Below are 20,096 nucleotides of genomic sequence, written 5' to 3' on the forward strand. Positions count from 1 at the left end.
GAGGTGGGGAGAGAGGCTGCAGTTGGCAGCAGAGCTGGGAAAATCTCAACGCCGAACATAAAACATGCAGCAAGTTAGCCAGCGTTGTCAAGGGAAGCGCAGCGCTGTGCCAAGTAACTTGGAGAATATTACTTCCCCACTGCTGACAAACCCCTGGGTGCGTTTCCAAACACCCTCCATTCTCAATTCCATGGGTTTGCAGTTCATCTTTTTGTCCCAAATATGTTTTTTTAAGTAAAATAAACCAATTTATAAAGAACAGGAGACGCAGATGAGTTAAAGTTCAGGCCACTGGGAAGCACAGTGAGCAGAATGCCAATTTTCCAGTCGCTAGCCCCCCCTCTCTCCACTCCCCCACCCCCCTCATTCATAATGAGATTCCTTCCAGATAAATAAAGAAATGATTCACCACGGTGACGGACAGCTGAACCTTGGGAAAGCCAAATGGCTCGGTGCCTGGTTTCCAAAATGGACACCCTGATTCCAAAATGGCCACCTGTGCCATTACGGCACAGGCAGCCATTTTGGGAGCCATCAAGTTGGAAAGGGGAGTTTGCGGGGGCGGGGTACATGAGAATTATTCTTTAAATGAGACAGCAATCTGCTAAAGCTCGGCATGGAAACCATCAAACCAAGTGATTGTGAAACATAGCACCTCCAAGCAGGCTGTGTTATTAATCAGTATCGGTGTGGAGTCACCTCGGAAGCTTCAAGAGGTACAAACGCCTATCGAAGACACAGCATCGTACAAACATCGTACAATTAGCCCTTTTCCTGCATTTCCGCACCCACCCCAATCTAAAATATGTCCCCAAGGAGGCTTCTGTGTCCTGCAGAGTCCAACGGGCTGCATGGCGCTGTCCTAATGCCGGCTCACCCGCTAACACCTCACTGGGTTTCCGTTCTGGACACATGGTGAGGCAGCCACCTCACTGAGGGGCAATGGACAATCTGGCCTCGGGCTGCGTTGCATCACAGCCCGAGGATGTCTCCATTGGGTAAGTGGAGGGTGAAGCCTCCTGTGGCCAAACAGTGCAAAGTTTCCAGCAGGCAGGGGGGATGGTGGGGGATGGGGGGTGTTGACATTGGGATCGAGCAGCTCTCTCCCTGCCCCTGTCCACCCAACACTCCCGAGGGACAATCTTTAACTCCCTTTACCCACTGTGGTAGTCGGAGATGGAACACAGCATCGCACCCAACAAGGAAGCTACCAACCAAGGCTGGCTTGTTTCAATTCCAACTGATCTCACTTCACAACACATGGCACGGGAGGTCTATGTGAGGGAGGTGGGGGGAGGGGGTGTCAGTGAGAGACAGAGAGGGAGGGGCAGAGAGAGAGTGCAAGAGAGGGGCAGAGGAAGAGAGAGCAAGCGAGCGCGAGACAGGGGCAGAGAGAGAGCGTGAGAGAGGCGCAGAGTGAGAGAGAGAGCGAGCGAGAGAGGGGCAGAGAGAGAGAGAGCACGAGCATGAGAGAGGGGCAGAGAGAGAGAGCGCGCGAGCGAGGGACAGAGAGAGAGAGCGTGAGAGAGGGGCAGAGAGTGAGAGCGCGAGAGAGGGGCAAAGAGAGAGAGCGCGAGAGAGGGGCAAAGAGAGAGAGCGCGAGAGAGGGACAGAGAGAGAGCGCGAGCGCGCGAGAGAGAGCGCGAGCGAGGGGCAAAGAGAGAGATGGGGCGGGGAGGGAGAGCGCGAGAGAGAGGGACAGAGAGAGAGAGCGCGAGAGAGCGGCAGAGAGAGAGATGGGGCAGGGAGAGCGCGAGAGAGGGGCAGAGAGAGAGAGGGGGGGGCAGAGAGAGAGAGGGGGGGGCAGAGAGAGAGAGAGAGGGGGGCAGTGAGAGAGCGCGAGACAGGGAGAGAGAGAGAGAGAGGGAGAGAGAAGGGGCAGAGCGAGAGAAAGCAAGAGGAGCAGAGAGGAAGAGCAAGGGAAGGAGCAGGGATGGGGAGGTATCAGAAGTGGTGGGGGGAAGTGGTGGGGGGATGGGGATGAGAGTCCTAAGGCAGGCAGATGGGGGCCAGGAGAGAGAGGGAGAAAGTCAGTCAAGGAGTAAAAAGTCTTCACATGAATGACTAAAACTGTTTGGAAACAAGGTGACCGACACTGCAACTGTTCCCATCAGAGCCTGGGAAAGCGAACAAGGTAAATCTCTGGTAGCTTGGAGTCAAGTGGAGAGGGATAGCCAGTAAATCATTTAACCATCGGTATGAGGAATAACCCTCTTCCCACACGTACACACACACGTACACACACACACACACCCCCCGTCTGGGGCATTGAACACACACCAACAACATCGCCAGTCCGTCTGCTCTCTCTCATTCTCAAAACACAAAATATAAACAGAGCCAGCGTTGCGGGCAGGGGAAGGAGACGGTGGAGGAGGGGGTGTTAGTCATCTATGCATATTATCTCTCCACTTCGGTCTTTCTTTTCCACATTCACTCCATCCTTGCTGTTTTCCTTTCTCTCCAAGGCAGGACCGTTGGATGCTGAAAGAGAAAGAGAGAGAGAGAGAGGGAGGGGGAGAAGAAAAGAGGTCATTCACTTTGCAACCATTGACGGGACACTTTCAGAAGCTTCACTGGGTACAACAGCCACATCGGTCTTCCACATCCCCATTTCCCAGCTCGTCTCCGGGGAGGCTGTGCCTGAAGCTACTGTACTTCACGCAGCTCCCCTACTCCCCGGTTCCACCTGCAGGAACTGGGTTGCCGCTCCTCAGGAAGGGGACCCGAGGCTTTGGAGGGGGTGCAAGGCCCTCCTGAACCCCGCTTGCAGTGTAGTGTAGGTACACCCACAGCACTGTTTGGGGGGGGGGTGGGGGGGGGGATTTGCGCAGATTCGGCTCCCTCGATCTAACCAAGGTAATTGGCTCAGGGATTCGTAGAGTCGTACAGTGCGGAAAGAGGCCATTCGGCCCACCGAGCCGACAAAAACAATCCCACTCAGGCCCTCTCTCCTTAACCCCACGTATTTACCCTGCTAATCCCCCCAAACACTAAGGGACAATTTAGCATGGCCAATCCACCTAACCCGCACATCTTTGAACACTAAGGGACAATTTAGCACGGCCAATCCACCTAACCTACACATCTTTGGACACTAAGGGACAATTTAGCATGGCCAATCCCCCTAACCTTCACATCTTTGGACACTAAGGGACAATTTAGCATGGCCAATCCCCCTAACCTTCACATCTTTGGACACTAAGGGACAATTTAGCATGGCCAATCCCCCAAACCTTCACATCTTTGGACACTAAGGGACAATTTAGCATGGCCAATCCCCCTAACCTTCACATCTTTGGACACTAAGGGACAATTTAGCATGGCCAATCCCCCTAACCTTCACATCTTTGGACACTAAGGGACAATTTAGCATGGCCAATCCGCCTAACCTTCACATCTTTGGACACTAAGGGACAATTTAGCACGGCCAATCCACCTAACCAACACATCTTTGGACATTAAGAGGCAATTTAGCATGGCCAATCCACCTAACCTACACATCTTTGGACATTAAGGGACAATTTAGCATGGCCAATCCCCCTAACCTGCACATCTTTGAACACTAAGGGACAATTTAGCATGGCCAATCCCCCTAACCTACACATCTTTGGACACTAACGGACAATTTAGCATGGCCAATCCCCCTAACCTACACATCTTTGAACACTAAGGGACAATTTAGCATGGCCAATCCCCCTAACCTACACATCTTTGAACACTAAGGGACAATTTAGCATGGCCAATCCCCCTAACCTACACATCTTTGAACACTAAGGGACAATTTAGCACGGCCAATCCGCCTAACCTTCACATCTTTGGGCACTAAGGGGCAATTTAGCACGGCCAATCCCCCTAACCTACACATCTTTGGACACTAAGGGGCAATTTAGCACGGCCAATCCACCTAACCCACACATGTTTGGACTGTGGCAGGAAACCGGATCACCCGGACACGGGGAGACTGTGCAGACTCCGCACAGACAGTGACCCAAGGCTGGAACTGAATGGACTGATGGAATAGGCTCAGGGGACTGAATAGTCGCCTCTCGTTGTTACAGTCCTGTCACCACTGGCAGGGCTGCATTTCCTGGCCTGTGACTGGGTGATTGACAGATTGGCCACATCACAGGGCGAGTCTTACCGGCAGGGCTGTTGACTGTGCTTGGAGAGGAAAGCGTGGCGAATGTTCCATTCAGCTTTCAGTGGCAGCGGCAGGCTCCAGGCGGAGAATGCAAGGAGGTGGAAGGCGTGACGTGGGCAAATACACTGACTGAAAGCACCGCTTCCCCCCTCCCTTCCTCCCGCCCGACACGCGATGAACAATGATGAATGATGAACACCCCAGCATCCCGAGCAGCTTAAACAGGTCGATGCACCTCGCACTGAAACGCTGCAGCTCCACACATACAGACATGGCGCACAGAGACAGACATGCACACAGAGACAGACATGCACACAGACTCAGACATGGCGCACAGACACAGACATGGCGCACAGACACAGACATGGCGCACAGACACAGACATGGCGCACAGACACAGACATGCACACAGACACAGACATGCACACAGACACAGACATGCACACAGAGACAGACTCACACTGCCTGGACAGAATTACAGCACAGAAACAGACCAGTCTCCAGTGTTTATACTCCACATCCTCATCTCACCCTATTCCTTTCTCCCTCATGTGTTTATCCAGCTCCCCCCCTTAAACGTCTTGATAATATTTACCTCAACCACTCCCTGTGGGAGCGAGTCCCACATTCTCCCCCGCTTCCCGTGGGAGTGAGTCCCACATTCTCCCCCACTCCCCGTGGGAGCGAGTCCCACATTCTCCCCCACTCTCCATGGAAGCGAGTCCCACATTCTCCCCCGCTCTCCATGGGAGCGCGTCCCACATTCTCCCCCACTCTCCATGGAAGCGAGTCCCACATTCTCCCCCACTCCCCATGGGAGCGAGTCCCACATTCTCCCCACTCCCCCGTGGGAGCGAGTCCCACATTCTCCCCCACTCTCCATGGGAGCGCGTCCCACATTCTCCCCCACTCTCCATGGAAGCGAGTCCCACATTCTCCCCCGCTCTCCATGGGAGCGAGTCCCACATTCTCCCCACTCCCCCGTGGGAGCGAGTCCCACATTCTCCCCCGCTCCCCGTGGGAGCGAGTCCCACATTCTCCCCCACTCCCTGTGGGAGCGAGTCCCACATTCTCGGAGTCCCACATAACTGAAAACTCCCATGGTAAGTATTTGGGGAGGAAGGGGGGCGGGGGGAGGGAGGAGAGGAAGAGGGGAGTCTCCCCTCCCCCCCCCCCCCCCCACCCCGCAGTGTCCTGGATCAACATTAACTCCTCAAACATCACAAGAGTGGACGATGTGGCCACGATCATATTGCAGCTTGTGTTACAGTGTGTAAACTGGCAATACCCTGCATACCAACAGTAGAACATAGAACATTACAGCGCAGTACAGGCCCTTCGGCCCTCGATGTTGCGCCGACCAGTGACACCAATCTAAAGCCCCTCTAACCTACACTATTCCAATATCATCCATATGTTTATCCAATAACCATTTGAATGCTCTTAACGTTGACGAGTCCACTACTGCTGCAGGCAGGGCATTCCACACCCTTACTACTCTCTGAGTAAAGAACCTACCTCTAACATCTGTCCTATATCTCTCACCCCTCAATTTAAAGCTATGTCCCCTCGTGCTAGCCATCACCATCCGAGGAAAAAGGCTCTCACTGTCCACCCTATCTAATCCTCTGATCATCTTGTATGCCTCTATTAAGTCACCTCTTAACCTTCTTCTCTCGAACGAAAACAACCTCAAGCCCCTCAGCCTTTCCTCATACGATTTTCCCACCATACCAGGCAACATCCTGGTAAATCTCCTCTGCACCCTTTCCAACACTTCCACATCCTTCCTAGAATGCGGCGACCAGAACTGTACGCAATACTCCAAGTGTGGCCGCACCAGAGTTTTGTACAGTTGCAGCATGACCTCCTGGCTCCGAAACTCAATCCCTCTACCAGTAAAAGCTAACACTCCGTACGCCTTCTTAACAACCCTATCGACCTGGGTGTCAACTTTCAGGGATCTATGCACATGGACACCCAGATCCCTCTGTTCATCCACACTACCAAGTATCTTACCATTAGTCCAGTACTCTGTATTCCTGTTACTCCTTCCAAAGTGAATCACCTCACGCTTTTCCGCATTGAACTCCATTTGCCACCTCTCAGCCCAGCTCTGCAGCTTATCTGTGTCCCCCTGTAACCTGCAACAACCTTCCGCACTGTCCACAACTCCACCGACTTTAGTGTCATCCGCAAATTTACGAACCCATTTTAAATGACTACATTTTAAAGCTACTTCACGTACAGAACACAGGTTGAGGTTACCAGGGGAAACTGGGCTGTGAATGATTGAAACATTGCACAGCCCGTGTTTAAGCTGCAGCGGAGGATGTTACGAGCCAGACAAACAGAGCTACATTTGTATTTGCTCACCTGCTATTGAAAGCTGTAACTAACACAGCCCTTTTGTGAGCCCGCCATCTGTCTATACTGAAAGCAAAGCGAACACACACGGGACACCTCACCAGTAAGACAAACCCAATGCAGAATCATACAGCACACATGGAGACCATTTGACCCATCGTGCCTGTGCCAGCTTTGTGAACAATCTATCCAATTAAAGTTTATTTATCAGTGTCACAAGTAAGGCTGACATTAACACTGCGATGAAGTTACTGTGAAAATCCCCCTAGTCGCCACACTCCGGCGCCTGTTCGGGTAACACCGAGGGAGAATTTAGCACGGCCCATGTACCTAACCCAGCACGTCTTTCGGACTGAGGGGGGGGAAACCCACGCAGACACGGGGAGAACGTGCAGACTCCGCACAGACCGGGGATCGAACCCGGGTCCTTGGTGCTGTGAGGCAGCAGAGCTAACCCACTGTGTGCCCCGTGTGCGCGCCCAGTGTATCTGCGCTGGCGTCTGTACGCTCGTGCGTGGACCTCACGTTTGTGTGTGTGTGTCTATGTGCCCATGTGTTCACCTGCGCTGGTGTGTTTTTACTCATTCACAGGATGTGCGTCGCTCACTGGCTACACCAGCATTTATTACCCATCCCCAGTTACCCCTCGAGAAGGTGGTGGGTGAGCTGCCTTTTCAGCCCGTGTGGTGCAGCTGCACCCACAGTGCTGTTTAGGAAGGGAGTCCCGGGATTTTGACCCAACCACAGTGAAGGGACGGCCGATATCGTTAGTGAGTTGGAGTGGAACTTGCAGATGTTGGTGCTCCAATGCAGCCCTTGTCTTCCCAGATGTTAGCAGTCATGGGTTTAAAGGTGTTGTCCAAGGAGCCTTGGTGAGGATGTTAATAGTGGGGGGGATTCAGTGATGGTGACCCTCAGGATGTTAATAGTGGGGGGATTCAGTGATGGTAACCCCCAGGATGTTAATAGTGGGGGGATTCAGTGATGGTAACCCCCAGGATGTTAATAGTGGGGGATTCAGTGATGGTAACCCACAGGATGTTAATAGTGGGGGGATTCAGTGATGGTGACCCTCAGGATGTTAATAGTGGGGGATTCAGTGATGGTGACCCTCAGGATGTTAATAGTGAGGGGATTCAGTGATGGTGACCCCCAGGATGTTAATAGTGGGGGGATTCAGTGATGGTAACCCCCAGGATGTTAATAGTGGGGGGATTCAGTGATGGTAACCCCCAGGATGTTAATAGTGGGGGGGATTCAGTGATGGTGACCCCCAGGATGTTAATAGTGGGGGGATTCAGTGATGGTAACCCCCAGGATGTTAATAGTGGGGGATTCAGTGATGGTGACCCTCAGGATGTTAATAGTGGGGGGATTCAGTGATGGTAACCCCCAGGATGTTAATAGTGGGGGGATTCAGTGATGGTAACCCCCAGGATGTTAATAGTGGGGGATTCAGTGATGGTAACCCCCAGGATGTTAATAGTGGGGGGATTCAGTGATGGTGACCCTCAGGATGTTAATAGTGGGGGATTCAGTGATGGTGACCCTCAGGATGTTAATAGTGAGGGGATTCAGTGATGGTGACCCCCAGGATGTTAATAGTGGGGGGATTCAGTGATGGTAACCCCCAGGATGTTAATAGTGGGGGGATTCAGTGATGGTAACCCCCAGGATGTTAATAGTGGGGGGATTCAGTGATGGTGACCCCCAGGATGTTAATAGTGGGGGGATTCAGTGATGGTAACCCCCAGGATGTTAATAGTGGGGGGATTCAGTGATGGTAACCCCCAGGATGTTAATAGTGGGGGGTTCAGTGATGGTAACCCCCAGGATGTTAATAGTGGGGATTCAGTGATGGTGACCCCCAGGATGTTAATAGTGGGGGGATTCAGTGATGGTGACCCCCAGGATGTTAATAGCGGGGGGATTCAGTGATGGTAACCCCCAGGATGTTAATAGTGGGGGGATTCAGTGATGGTAACCCCCAGGATGTTAATAGTGGGGGGATTCAGTGATGGTAACCCCCAGGATGTTAATAGTGGGGGATTCAGTGATGGTAACCCCCAGGATGTTAATAGTGGGGGGTTCAGTGATAGTGACCCCCAGGATGTTAATAGTGGGGGGATTCAGTGATGGTAACCCCCAGGATGTTAATAGTGGGGGATTCAGTGATGGTAACCCCCAGGATGTTAATAGTGGGCATTCAGTGATGGTAACTCCCAGGATGTTAATAGTGGGGGGGATTCAGTGATGGTAACCCCCAGGATGTTAATAGTGGGGGGGATTCAGTGATGGTAACTCCCAGGATGTTAATAGTGATGGTGAAGCCTTCACTGACTTCTCAATGAGTAAATTAAACATAACAAATGATTTTTGAGTCTTTTTGTTGAGTCAGAGGGACGATGGTTAGAGTCTCTCTTGTTGGAGATGGTCATTGCCTGGCACTTGTGTGGTGCGAATGTTACTTCTGTGCCCATGAGTGTGTATTTGCCCATGTGTTAGCGTATCTGTACCCACTTCTGTCGATGCCCATGTGTTTGTATCCAGGTGCGACTGTGCATGTACTTTAATCCATGTGTACACCCCTGCTTGAATTTCAACTTGTTCACCTGTTTGTGTCCATGTACCAGCATGTGTGTGTGTGTGTTCGTGCTTGCATGTTGCAGTGCTTGGCTGGGTATGAACAGCGCTGACTGACAGCACAGTCAGTCTGTGTCAGGAATCCCTCCGCCTTCTCTCTGACTGAGAGCACAGTCAGTGTCTGTGTCAGGGAATCCCTCAGCCTTCTCTCTGACTGAGAGCACAGTCAGTCTGTGTCAGGGAATCCCTCAGCCTTCTCTCTGACTGAGAGCACAGTCAGTGTCTGTGTCAGGAATCCCTCAGCCTTCTCTGTGACTGAGAGCACAGTCAGTCTGTGTCAGGTAATCCCTCAGCCTTCTCTCTGACTGAGAGCACAGTCAGTCTGTGTCAGGTAATCCCTCAGCCTTCTCTCTGACTGAGAGCACAGTCAGTGTCTGTGTCAGGAATCCCTCAACCTTCTGTCTGACTGAGAGCACAGTCAGTGTCTGTGTCAGGGAATCCCTCAGCCTTCTCTCTGACTGAGAGCACAGTCAGTCTGTGTCAGGGAATCCCTCAGCCTTCTCTCTGACTGAGAGCACAGTCAGTCTGTGTCAGGAATCCCTCCGCCTTCTCTCTGACTGAGAGCACAGTCAGTCTGTGTCAGGAATCCCTCAGCCTTCTCTCTGACTGAGAGCATAGTCAGTGTCTGTGTCAGGAATCCCTCAGCCTTCTCTCTGACTGAGAGCACAGTCAGTCTGTGTCAGGAATCCCTCGGCCTTCTCTCTGACTGAGAGCACAGTCAGTCTGTGTCAGGAATCCCTCGGCCTTCTCTCTGACTGAGAGCACAGTCAGTCTGTGTCAGGAATCCCTCAGCCTTCTCTCTGACTGAGAGCACAGTCAGTCTGTCAGGTAATCCCTCGGCCTTCTCTCTGACTGAGAGCACAGTCAGTCTGTCAGGTAATCCCTCGGCCTTCTCTCTGACTGAGAGCACAGTCAGTCTGTGTCAGGAATCCCTCGGCCTTCTCTCTGACTGAGAGCACAGTCAGTCTGTGTCAGGAATCCCTCAGCCTTCTCTCTGACTGAGAGCACAGTCAGTCTGTCAGGTAATCCCTCGGCCTTCTCTCTGACTGAGAGCACAGTCAGTCTGTGTCAGGAATCCCTCAGCCTTCTCTCTGACTGAGAGCACAGTCAGTCTGTGTCAGGAATCCCTCGGCCTTCTCTCTGACTGAGAGCACAGTCAGTCTGTGTCAGGAATCCCTCAGTCTTCTCTCTGACTGAGAGCACAGTCAGTCTGTGTCAGGGAATCTCTCAGCCTTCTCTCTGACTGAGAGCACAGTCAGTCTGTGTCAGGAATCCCTCAGACTTCTCTCTGACTGAGAACACAGTCAGTCTGTGTCAGGTAATCCCTCAGCCTTCTCTCTGACTGAGAGCACAGTCAGTCTGTGTCGGGTAATCCCTCAGCCTTCTCTCTGACTGAGAGCACAGTCAGTCTGTGTCGGGTAATCCCTCAGCCTTCTCTCTGATTGAGAGCACAGTCAGTGTCTGTGTCAGGAATCCCTCAGCCTTCTCTCTGACTGAGAGCACAGTCAGTCTGTGTCGGGTAATCCCTCAGCCTTCTCTCTGACTGAGAGCACAGTCAGTCTGTGTCAGGAATCCCTCAGCCTTCTCTCTGACTGAGAACACAGTCAGTCTGTGTCAGGTAATCCCTCAGCCTTCTCTCTGATTGAGAGCACAGTCAGTCTGTGTCAGGGAATCCCTCAGCCTTCTCTCTGACTGAGAGCACAGTCAGTCTGTGTCGGGTAATCCCTCAGCCTTCTCTCTGATTGAGAGCACAGTCAGTGTCTGTGTCAGGAATCCCTCAGCCTTCTCTCTGATTGAGAGCACAATCAGTCTGTGTCGGGTAATCCCTCAGCCTTCTCTCTGATTGAGAGCACAATCAGTCTGTGTCCGGTAATTCCTCAGCCTTCTCTCTGACTGAGAGCACAGTCAGTCTGTGTCAGGAATCCCTCAGCCTTCTCTCTGACTGAGAGCACAGTCAGTCTGTGTCGGGTAATCCCTCAGCCTTCTCTCTGATTGAGAGCACAATCAGTCTGTGTCCGGTAATTCCTCAGCCTTCTCTCTGACTGAGAGCACAGTCAGTCTGTGTCAGGAATCCCTCAGCCTTCTCTCTGACTGAGAGCACAGTCAGTCTGTGTCAGGTAATCCCTCAGCCTTCTCTCTGACTGAGAGCACAGTCAGTGTCTGTGTCGGGTAATCCCTCAGCCTTCTCTCTGACTGAGAGCACAGTCAGTCTGTGTCAGGTAATCCCTCAGCCTTCTCTCTGACAGAGCACAGTCAGTGTCTGTGTCAGGAATCCCTCAGCCTTCTCTCTGACTGAGAGCACAGTCAGTCTGTGTCAGGAATCCCTCAGCCTTCTCTCTGACTGAGAGCACAGTCAGTCTGTGTCAGGTAATTCCTCAGCCTTCTCTCTGACTGAGAGCACAGTCAGTCTGTGTCAGGAATCCCTCAGCCTTCTCTCTGACTGAGAGCACAGTCAGTCTGTGTCAGGTAATCCCTCCGCCTTCTCTTGTCTGGAGAAGGGAGCCCAGCCTACTCCAGCCTTTCCAGTGAGTGTGACAACTCCCACACAGTGTCAAACAGGCTGAGTAACGGCGGGGCAGCCGGTGTCCAGTTAGCAGCGAGAGTCTGTGCCTCCAGACGTGAAGGAGACAAATCAAAGGCAGGACGGAGTACAGATTATTGCTGCTGCACTCCCAGCGCTTCACAGAACTGTTACAGCACAGGAGCAGGCCATTCGGCCCACCGTGTCTGCATTAGCTCTCCAAACGAGCGTCGGGACTTGGTGTCAGTCCCCTGCCGTTTCCCCGTAACCCCTGCACGTTAACGCTTCTATTCAAATAATCACATAACGCCCCCTCGAATGCCTCGATCGAATCTGCCACCACCACACTTCCAGACAGCACGAACCAGACCCCGAACCACTCGCTCGGTGTGAAAGCTTTTTTCTCACATCATATTTGCTTCTTTTGCAAATCACTTTAACCCTCTCATTCTCGGTCCTTTTGCGAGTGGGGGGGGGGGGAAACAGTTTCTCCCGATCTGCTCTGTCCAGCTTTGAACGTCTCTGTCAAATCTCCTCTTAGCCTTCTCCTCTGCAAGGGGGACAGTCCCAACCTCTCCAATCCATCCTGGTGACTGAAGTTTCTCACCCCTGGAACCATTCTTGTAAACCCCTTTCTGCGCTCTCTCCAACGCTCTCAAATCCTTCCCCAGCTTCCTCGCACCCTCTAGTGACAACTGCTGGCAACACAGTTGGTCACCCAGCTGGGCCTGAACTGTTCTCTTCCAGTCGGGGAACACTTCAGCGGTCACGGGCATTCGGCCTCTGATCTTCGGGTGAGCGTTCTCCAAGGCGGCCTTCACGACAGCGCAGAGTCGCCGAGCAGAAACTGATACACAGTAAGAGTTTTAACAACACCAGGTTAAAGTCCAACAGGTTTATTTGGTAGCAAATACCATTAGCTTTCGGAGCGCTGCTCCTTCATCAGATGGAGTGGAAATGTGCTCTCAAACAGGGCACAGAGACACAAAATCAAGTTACAGAATACTGATCAGAATGCGAATCCCTACAGCCAACCAGATCTTTGCAACCAAATAAACCTGTTGGACTTTAACCTGGTGTTGTTAAAACTCTTACTGTGTTTACCCCAGTCCGACGCCGGCATCTCCACATCAGAGACTGATAGCCAGGTTCCACGCACATGAGGACGGCCTTTCAACCGGGATCTTGGGTTCATGTCACACTATCTGTAACCCCCCCACAGCTTGCCTCCTGGACTTGCAGAATCTCACTGGCTGTTCTGTCTGGAGACAATACACATCTCTTTAACCTGTACTTGACGCTCCCTCCACTCACACTGTCTGTACCTTTAAGACTTGATTACCTGTAAAGACTCGCATTCCAATCATTATTCTGTAAGTTGAGTTTGTGTCTCTGTATGCCCTGTTTGTGAGCATTTCTCCACTCCACCTGACGAAGGGGCAGCGCTCCGAAAGCTCGTGTGGCATTTGCTACCAAATAAACCTGTTGGGACTTTAACCTGGTGTTGTTGGACTTCTTACTGCCTAAACGGAGAGGCAGGAGCTCGAGTTGCTGCGTTTAATTTAGTCACTGGTGGTTTCAGCGAGTGGTGTCAGACTAGCAGTTAGCTTGTCTCGCACCTTGCACGCTCACTCCTCAAATGGTGAAGGCACCAGTTGAATTCCAGCCTTCACTTTCCACCTCCCACCCATATCGATCCAGAGAGGAAAGCTTCAGTTGCACTTTGATAAGCTGCTGTTCTTCAGAACCAGAAGAACACAAAGCACAGGAACAGGCCCTTGGGCCCTCCAAGCCTGCGCCGATCACCTTGTCCTAGCTCGACCAACTGCCTGTATACCTCTATTCCCCACCTGTTCACGTGTCTTATCAAGCTAAATGTTGCTAACGTGTCTGCCTCAACCCCCTCACTTGGCCGTGCATTCCAGGCCCCCATCACCCTCTGCGTAAAAAACTTCCCCCGCACATCTCCACTGAACCTCTCCCCCCCCTTACCTTCAACTTGTGCCCCCTTGTAATCGTCATTTCTGCCCATGGGAAAAAGCTTCCAACTGTTCAACTTATGTATACCCCTCATAATTTTATAAACTTCTATCAGGTCACCCCCTCAACCTCCGTCTTTCCAGGGAGAACAATCCCAGTTTATTCAATCTCTTAGAAATCTTAGAAGAAATCTTAGAAACCCTACAGCACAGAAAGAGGCCATTCGGCCCATCGAGTCTGCACCAACCACAATCCCACCCAGGCCCTACCCCCATATCCCTACGTATTTTACCCACTAATCCCTCTAACCTACACATCCCAGGACACTGAGGGCAATTTTTTAGCATGGCCAATCAACCTAACCTGCACATCTTTGGACTGTGGGAGGAAACCGGAGCACCCGGAGGAAACCCACGCAGACACGAGGAGAATGTGCAAACTCCACACAGACAGTGACCCAAGCAGGGAATCAAACCCAGTTCCCTGGAGCTGTGAAGCAGCAGTGCTGACCACTGTGCTACCGTGCCGCCCTACCTCTCCTCATAGCTAATACCCTCCAAACCAGGCAACATCCTGGTAAACCTTTTCTGTACTCCCTCCAAAGCCCCCACATCCTTCTGGTAGTGTGGTGACCAGAATTGGACACAGTATTCCAAATGTGGCCTAACCAATATTTTATATAACTAACATAATTTGCCAATTTTTATACTCGATGCCCCGGCCGATGAAGACAAGCATGCTGTATGTTTTCTTCACCACCTTTACCACCTGTGCTGCCACTTTTAAAGATCTGTGGACCTGTACTCCCAGATCTAGAAACATAGAACATTACAGCTCAGTACAGGTCCTTCGGCCCTCGATGTTGCGCCGACCAGTGGAACTAATCTAAAGCCCCTCTAACCGACACTATTCCAATATCATCCATAGGTTTATCCAATGACCATTTAAATGCCCTTAATGTTGGCGAGTCCACTACTGTTGCAGGCAGGGCATTCCACACCCTTACTACTCTCTGAGTAAAGAACCTACCTCTAACATCTGTCCTATATCTCTCACCCCTCAATTTAAAGCCATCACCATCCGAGGAAAAAGGCTCTCACTGTCCACCCTATCTAATCCTCTGATCATCCTGTATGCCTCTATTAAGTCACCTCTTAACCTTCTTCTCTCTAACGAAAACAGCCTCAAGCCCCTCAGCCTTTCCTCATACGACCTTCCCACCACACCAGGCAACATCCTGGTAAATCTCCTCTGCACCCCTTTCCAATGCTTCCACATAGTTTCCATAGCGGCACGGTAGCACAGTGGTTAGCACTGCTGCTTCACAGCTCCAGGGACCCTGGGTTCGATTCCCGGCTCGGGTCACTGTCTGTGCAGAGTTTGCACACTCTCCTCGTGTCTGCGTGGGTTTTCTCCGGGTGCTCCGGTTTCCTCCCACAGTCCGAAGATGTGCGGGTTAGGTTGATTGGCCGTGCTAAAAATTGCCCTTAGTGTCCTGGGATGTGTAGGTTAGAGGGATTAGTGGGTAAATCTGTAGGGCTATGGGGGTAGGGTCTGGGTGGGATTGTGGTCAGTGCAGACTCGATGGGCCGAATGGCCTCTTTCTGTACTGTAGGATTTCTATGATTCAATTCTATCCTTCCTATAATGCGGCAACTAGAACTGTACCCAATCTCTGTGTCTATGCTCCTGATCATAGAATCCCTCCAGTGCTGAAGGAGGCCATTCAGCCCATCGAGTCTGCACCGACAACAATCACACCCAGGCCCTATTCCCATAACCCCACACATTTACCCTGCTAATCTCCCTGACACGAGGGGCAATTTAGCACGGCCAATCCACCTAACCCGCACATCTTTGGAGTGTGGGAGGAAACCGGAGCACCCGGAGGAAACCCACGCAGACACGGGGAGAACGTGCAGACTCCGCACAGACAGTGACCCGAGCCGGGAATCGAACCCGGGTCCCTGGAGCCGTGAGGCAGCAGCGCTAAACCCACTGTGCCCGCTGATGGTTTTGCCAATAGCGTTGAAGGGACACTCACAGTCCTGTCCTCACCAAACAGTGGAGAATAAGGAGGACTGGGTGGGGGTGGGTTGGGGGGGTGGGGGGGGGGGGGAACGGGGACGGGGGTTGACTGACAGGTTGTTTACTGCCCCTACAGAGGGTCAGGGAACTCAGTACAGATTGCGGATCAGGGCTGTGCAAGGCGCTATGCACAGAGAGACAGATGACCCCAATCGCAACTCCCGAGGAACAACCGCTTCTCAGGGAAGAAAGGGAAAAATGTTTACACGTTTTGATCATCCAATTATGCCCATAAAAGAAATTAAAATCAAAAACTGACTGCTTCCATACCTTCCTGCTAAACACACACCAACTCTATCCCCACTTAACACAATATCCTAATCCATTCCTGGAGTTAATGATTATCCTAATGCCAGTCCCTGCTGCCAGCAGACTTTTGAATGGACCTACCAGATAGAATAGAATCCCTACAGTGCAGGAGGAGGCCATTCAGCCCATCGAGTCTGCACCAACCACAATCCCTCCCAGGCCCTATCCCCGTAACCCCACACATTTACCCTGCTAATCCCCTTTAACACTAGGGTCAATTTAGCACGGCCAATCAACCTAACCCGTACATCGATCGGACTGTGGGAGGAAACTGGAGCACCCGGAGGAAACCCACGCAGACACGGGGAGAACGTGCAGACTCCATACAAACAGTGACCCCCAAGCCGGGAATCGAACCCGGGTCCCTGGCGCTGCGAGGCAGCAGTGCTAACCCGCTGTGCCGGCCATATATTAAGCTGATCTTTCTCAACACCCTGGCCATGATTGCAACGCTACGTTCTGCACCCTCTCCTTTCCTTCTCCCCCATGTACTCTATACCTCGGCAAAGCAGCCGGCATAATCAAGGAGCCCACGCCCCCCGGACAGTCTCTCTTCCACCTTCTTCCGTCGGGAAAAAGATACAAAAGTCTGAGGACACGCACCAACCGACTCAAGAACAGCTTCTTCCCTGCTGCTGTCAGACTTTTGAATGGACCTACCTTGTATTAAGTTGATCTTTCTCTACACCCTAGCTATGACTGTAACACTACATTCTGCACTCTCGTGTTTCCTTTTCCCCTATGTACTCTATGAACGGTATGCTGTCTGTATCGTGTCCAAGAAACAATACTTTTCACTGTATCCCAATACATGTGACAATAATAAATCAAATCAAATCCTTCTTCCCTATGTACTCTATAAACGGTCTGCTTTATGTATTAAGCTGATCTTTCTCTACACCCTAGCTATGACTGAAACACTACATTCTGCACCCTCTCCTTTCCTTCTCCCTATGTACTCTATGAACGGTATGCTTTGTCTGTACAGCGCGCAAGAAACAATACTTTTCACTGTATCCCAATACATGTGACAATAATAAATCAAATCCTTCTCCCCTATGTACTCTATGAACGGTATGCTTTGTCTGTATAGCGCGCAAGAAACAATACTTTTCACTGTATCCCAATACATGTGACAATAATAAATCAGAATGTTCCTCTCTTATTGCAGGAACTGGTTGAATAGTTGACCCATTACCCAAACACGATTCCCTTGCTAATGCCAATCCTCACACAATGTCAATAATCACAACAGAGTGACACAGCTCACAATTCTGCTTCACCGCAGTTTCAAGGTGCAGCGGCAAGCGTTGCAAAGGTTTATGGATGGAGATTTCACTCAGAGAAGCTGGCCCACACATGCAGCCAATCAGGCTCGGTCGGGGAGGGGGGGGTGGAAGCTGCCCCTTGCCTGGTCCAGCGATGAAACAAATGGTTAATGAGTGAACAGGTACTGGGACAGCGCTCTCACCAGCAGGACTCATTACACAAAGCAGCAGTGACTCGAGCACACTGAATAACACCGAGTTCCTCCCAACACCAATTTCAAACCCTCAATTCCCCCCCCCCCGCTCCCCCCGCCGAGTGGCAGGCGGGCGAGCTCATTATCGGCCACTGTTTCAGTAAACTCTGCAACGGGTAACCCGAGAGCTGTTCCAAGGTTAACCTGAGAGACCAGCCCTGTCGTATGTGACAGTCCCGATTCCTTCGCACAGTTTGTCTCAGGTTTCTCTGTACCAACTGACCAATCAGTTAAACTAAAATCAAATTAACTGAGGGGCAAATTAAAATGGGCAGCACCCCCCCCCCCCAAAAACAGAAACAAAAGACAAAGTGGAAAGGAAATTTAAAACATCGAACCAAAATGTGATTAAAGGGGTCCATAATGCACCCCAGCCCCCCCGGCGGTGCCCAACGAGCACGGAAGGCGTCGACAGTGCCCTCGGACACCGCACGCCCCTTTCTCCGGGGACACCCGGCCGCGAATCTAGCCGCGGTAGAGGGGCAGACAGTCGGGTCGGACGACCCCCCTCGGTCGCCCACTGCCTGGACCTGTTTATGGCAAGTTTTGCCAGGCCCAGGTTCACGAGGAGGTCCTCCGCCTTTCTCCACCCACCCCCCTCACCACTCCCACACCGGGTGTCCATAGATCAGGAGTGAGGGACTGAAGTGCAAACACAAAACATCAATAAAAAGTTTTTGAGGAAACTAAAAAGGGGTTGCGGTCTGTACAAAAGGGTTTCGGAAAGGCTATACGGATTGCTCAGTCAGGAAGGTGGTGGCCAATTCACCCACATCGAATGCAGGGAGATCTTGACTTTGGCTACTGGAGGTTCCAGATTCAGGATTCATAGAATCACAGAATCCGACAGTGCAGAAGGAGGCCATTTGGCCCATCGAGTCTGCACCGACCTCAATCCCACCCAGGCCCTATCCCTGAACCCCATGCATTTACCCGAGCTAGTCCCCCTGACACTAAGGGGCAATTTAGCACGGCCAATCCCCCTAACCTGCACATCTTTGGACTGTGGGAGGAAACTGGAGCACCCGGAGGAAACCCACGCAGACACGGGGGGGGGGGAGAACGTGCAGACTCCGCACAGACAGTGACCCGAGGCTGGAATCGAACCCGGGTCCCTGGCGCTGTGAGGCAGCAGTGCTAACCACTGTGCTGGCCATATATTAAGCTGATCTTTCTCAACACCCTGGCCATGATTGCAACGCTACGTTCTGCACCCTCTCCTTTTCTTTGGACAGTGACCCAAGCCGGGAATCAAACCTGGGTCCCTGGCGCTGTGAGGCATCAGTGCTAACCCACTGTGCCACTGGGAATTGAACCTGGGTCCCTGGCGCTGTGAGGCATCAGTGCTAACCCATTGTGCCACCGTGCCGCTGGGATTGAACCCGGGTCCCTGGCGCTGTGAGGTAGCAGTGCTAACCCACTGTGCCACCGGGAATTGAACCTGGGTCCCTGGCGCTGTGAGGCAGCGGTGCTAACCCACTGTGCCGCCGGGAATTGAACCTGGGTCCCTGGCGCTGTGAGGCAGCAGTGCTAACCCATTGTGCCACCGTGCCGCTGGGATTGAACCCGGGTCCCTGGCGCTGTGAGGTAGCAGTGCTAACCCACTGTGCCACCGGGAATTGAACCTGGGTCCCTGGCGCTGTGAGGCAGCGGTGCTAACCCACTGTGCCGCCGGGAATTGAACCTGGGTCCCTGGCGCTGTGAGGCAGCAGTGCTAACCCACTGTGCCACCGGGAATTGAACCTGGGTCCCTGGCGCTGTGAGGCAGCAGTGCTAACCCACTGTGCCGCCGGGAATTGAACCTGGGTCCCTGGCGCTGTGAGGCAGCGGTGCTAACCCACTGTGCCACCGGGCCGCCCTGCTAGGGTCGGCTATGAATCTGGGAGGTTACCCACCCATCTGAGTGGTTGGGAGCAATATTGCAACCTGCCCCGTCAAAGAGATCCTGATGGTGAAAGTCTCAGCTGTTGAAAATGCAAAAGGCGGATGGGATGAGCGAGAGACACCAGCTTTGAGCGAGGACGGAGACAAAATGAGAGCGCGCGCGCGAGCGAGCGGGATGGTAGTTGATGCTGCACCTGCAGTTCCCAGCGTGTTAGTAGGAAGCTTGTCGTTACGGAAAGAGATGGGCCTCTGGGTGGGAGGCTGCGGAAAAGGCTGTGGGAGGATGAGGTGGCACTGGCTTGGGAGTGCTCCAGAATCGGGAAGCCGAATGCTCACTGGTGGGGGGAACTGTACAGGATCTTGTACAGAGTAGGAAGGAGGGGAGGGGAGAGGGAGGGAGGCAGACAGGGCAGGAAGGAAGGAAGGAAGGCAGAAAGGAGAAAGAGGAACAACAACCCTTTCATTAGTGCAAAAATCAAGCTGATGGGAGACTCCAGACTCCAACACGTCTGTATAAACACACGGGACACTCCCAATAGCTCACCCAGCATCAGTGCGTTCCCTTTGTTCGCTCCCTCTCTCCTCACCACTCCTACACCTCAAAGGACATCTCACGTGACGAGGGCCAATGGCCATCG

The 20,096-nt window shown here is 52.3% G+C and overlaps 1 protein-coding gene across 1 annotated transcript in view; it reads right to left on the reverse strand.

Annotated features, from left to right (window-relative positions):
* Window positions 1-2,252: 2,252 nt before the first annotated feature.
* LOC144487336 (chromodomain-helicase-DNA-binding protein 3-like) overlaps window positions 2,253-20,096 on the reverse strand; it is a gene marked incomplete at its 5' end in the record, with an annotated part of 178,666 nt that continues 160,822 nt past the window's right edge. Inside the window, one exon of the mRNA XM_078205414.1 lies at window positions 2,253-2,484. Coding sequence (XP_078061540.1) covers window positions 2,384-2,484 — 101 coding nt within the window. The remainder of the gene's footprint in view (window positions 2,485-20,096) is intronic.

The sequence above is a fragment of the Mustelus asterias genome, unplaced genomic scaffold (assembly GCF_964213995.1).
Source record: "Mustelus asterias unplaced genomic scaffold, sMusAst1.hap1.1 HAP1_SCAFFOLD_741, whole genome shotgun sequence".
NCBI lineage: Eukaryota > Metazoa > Chordata > Chondrichthyes > Carcharhiniformes > Triakidae > Mustelus > Mustelus asterias.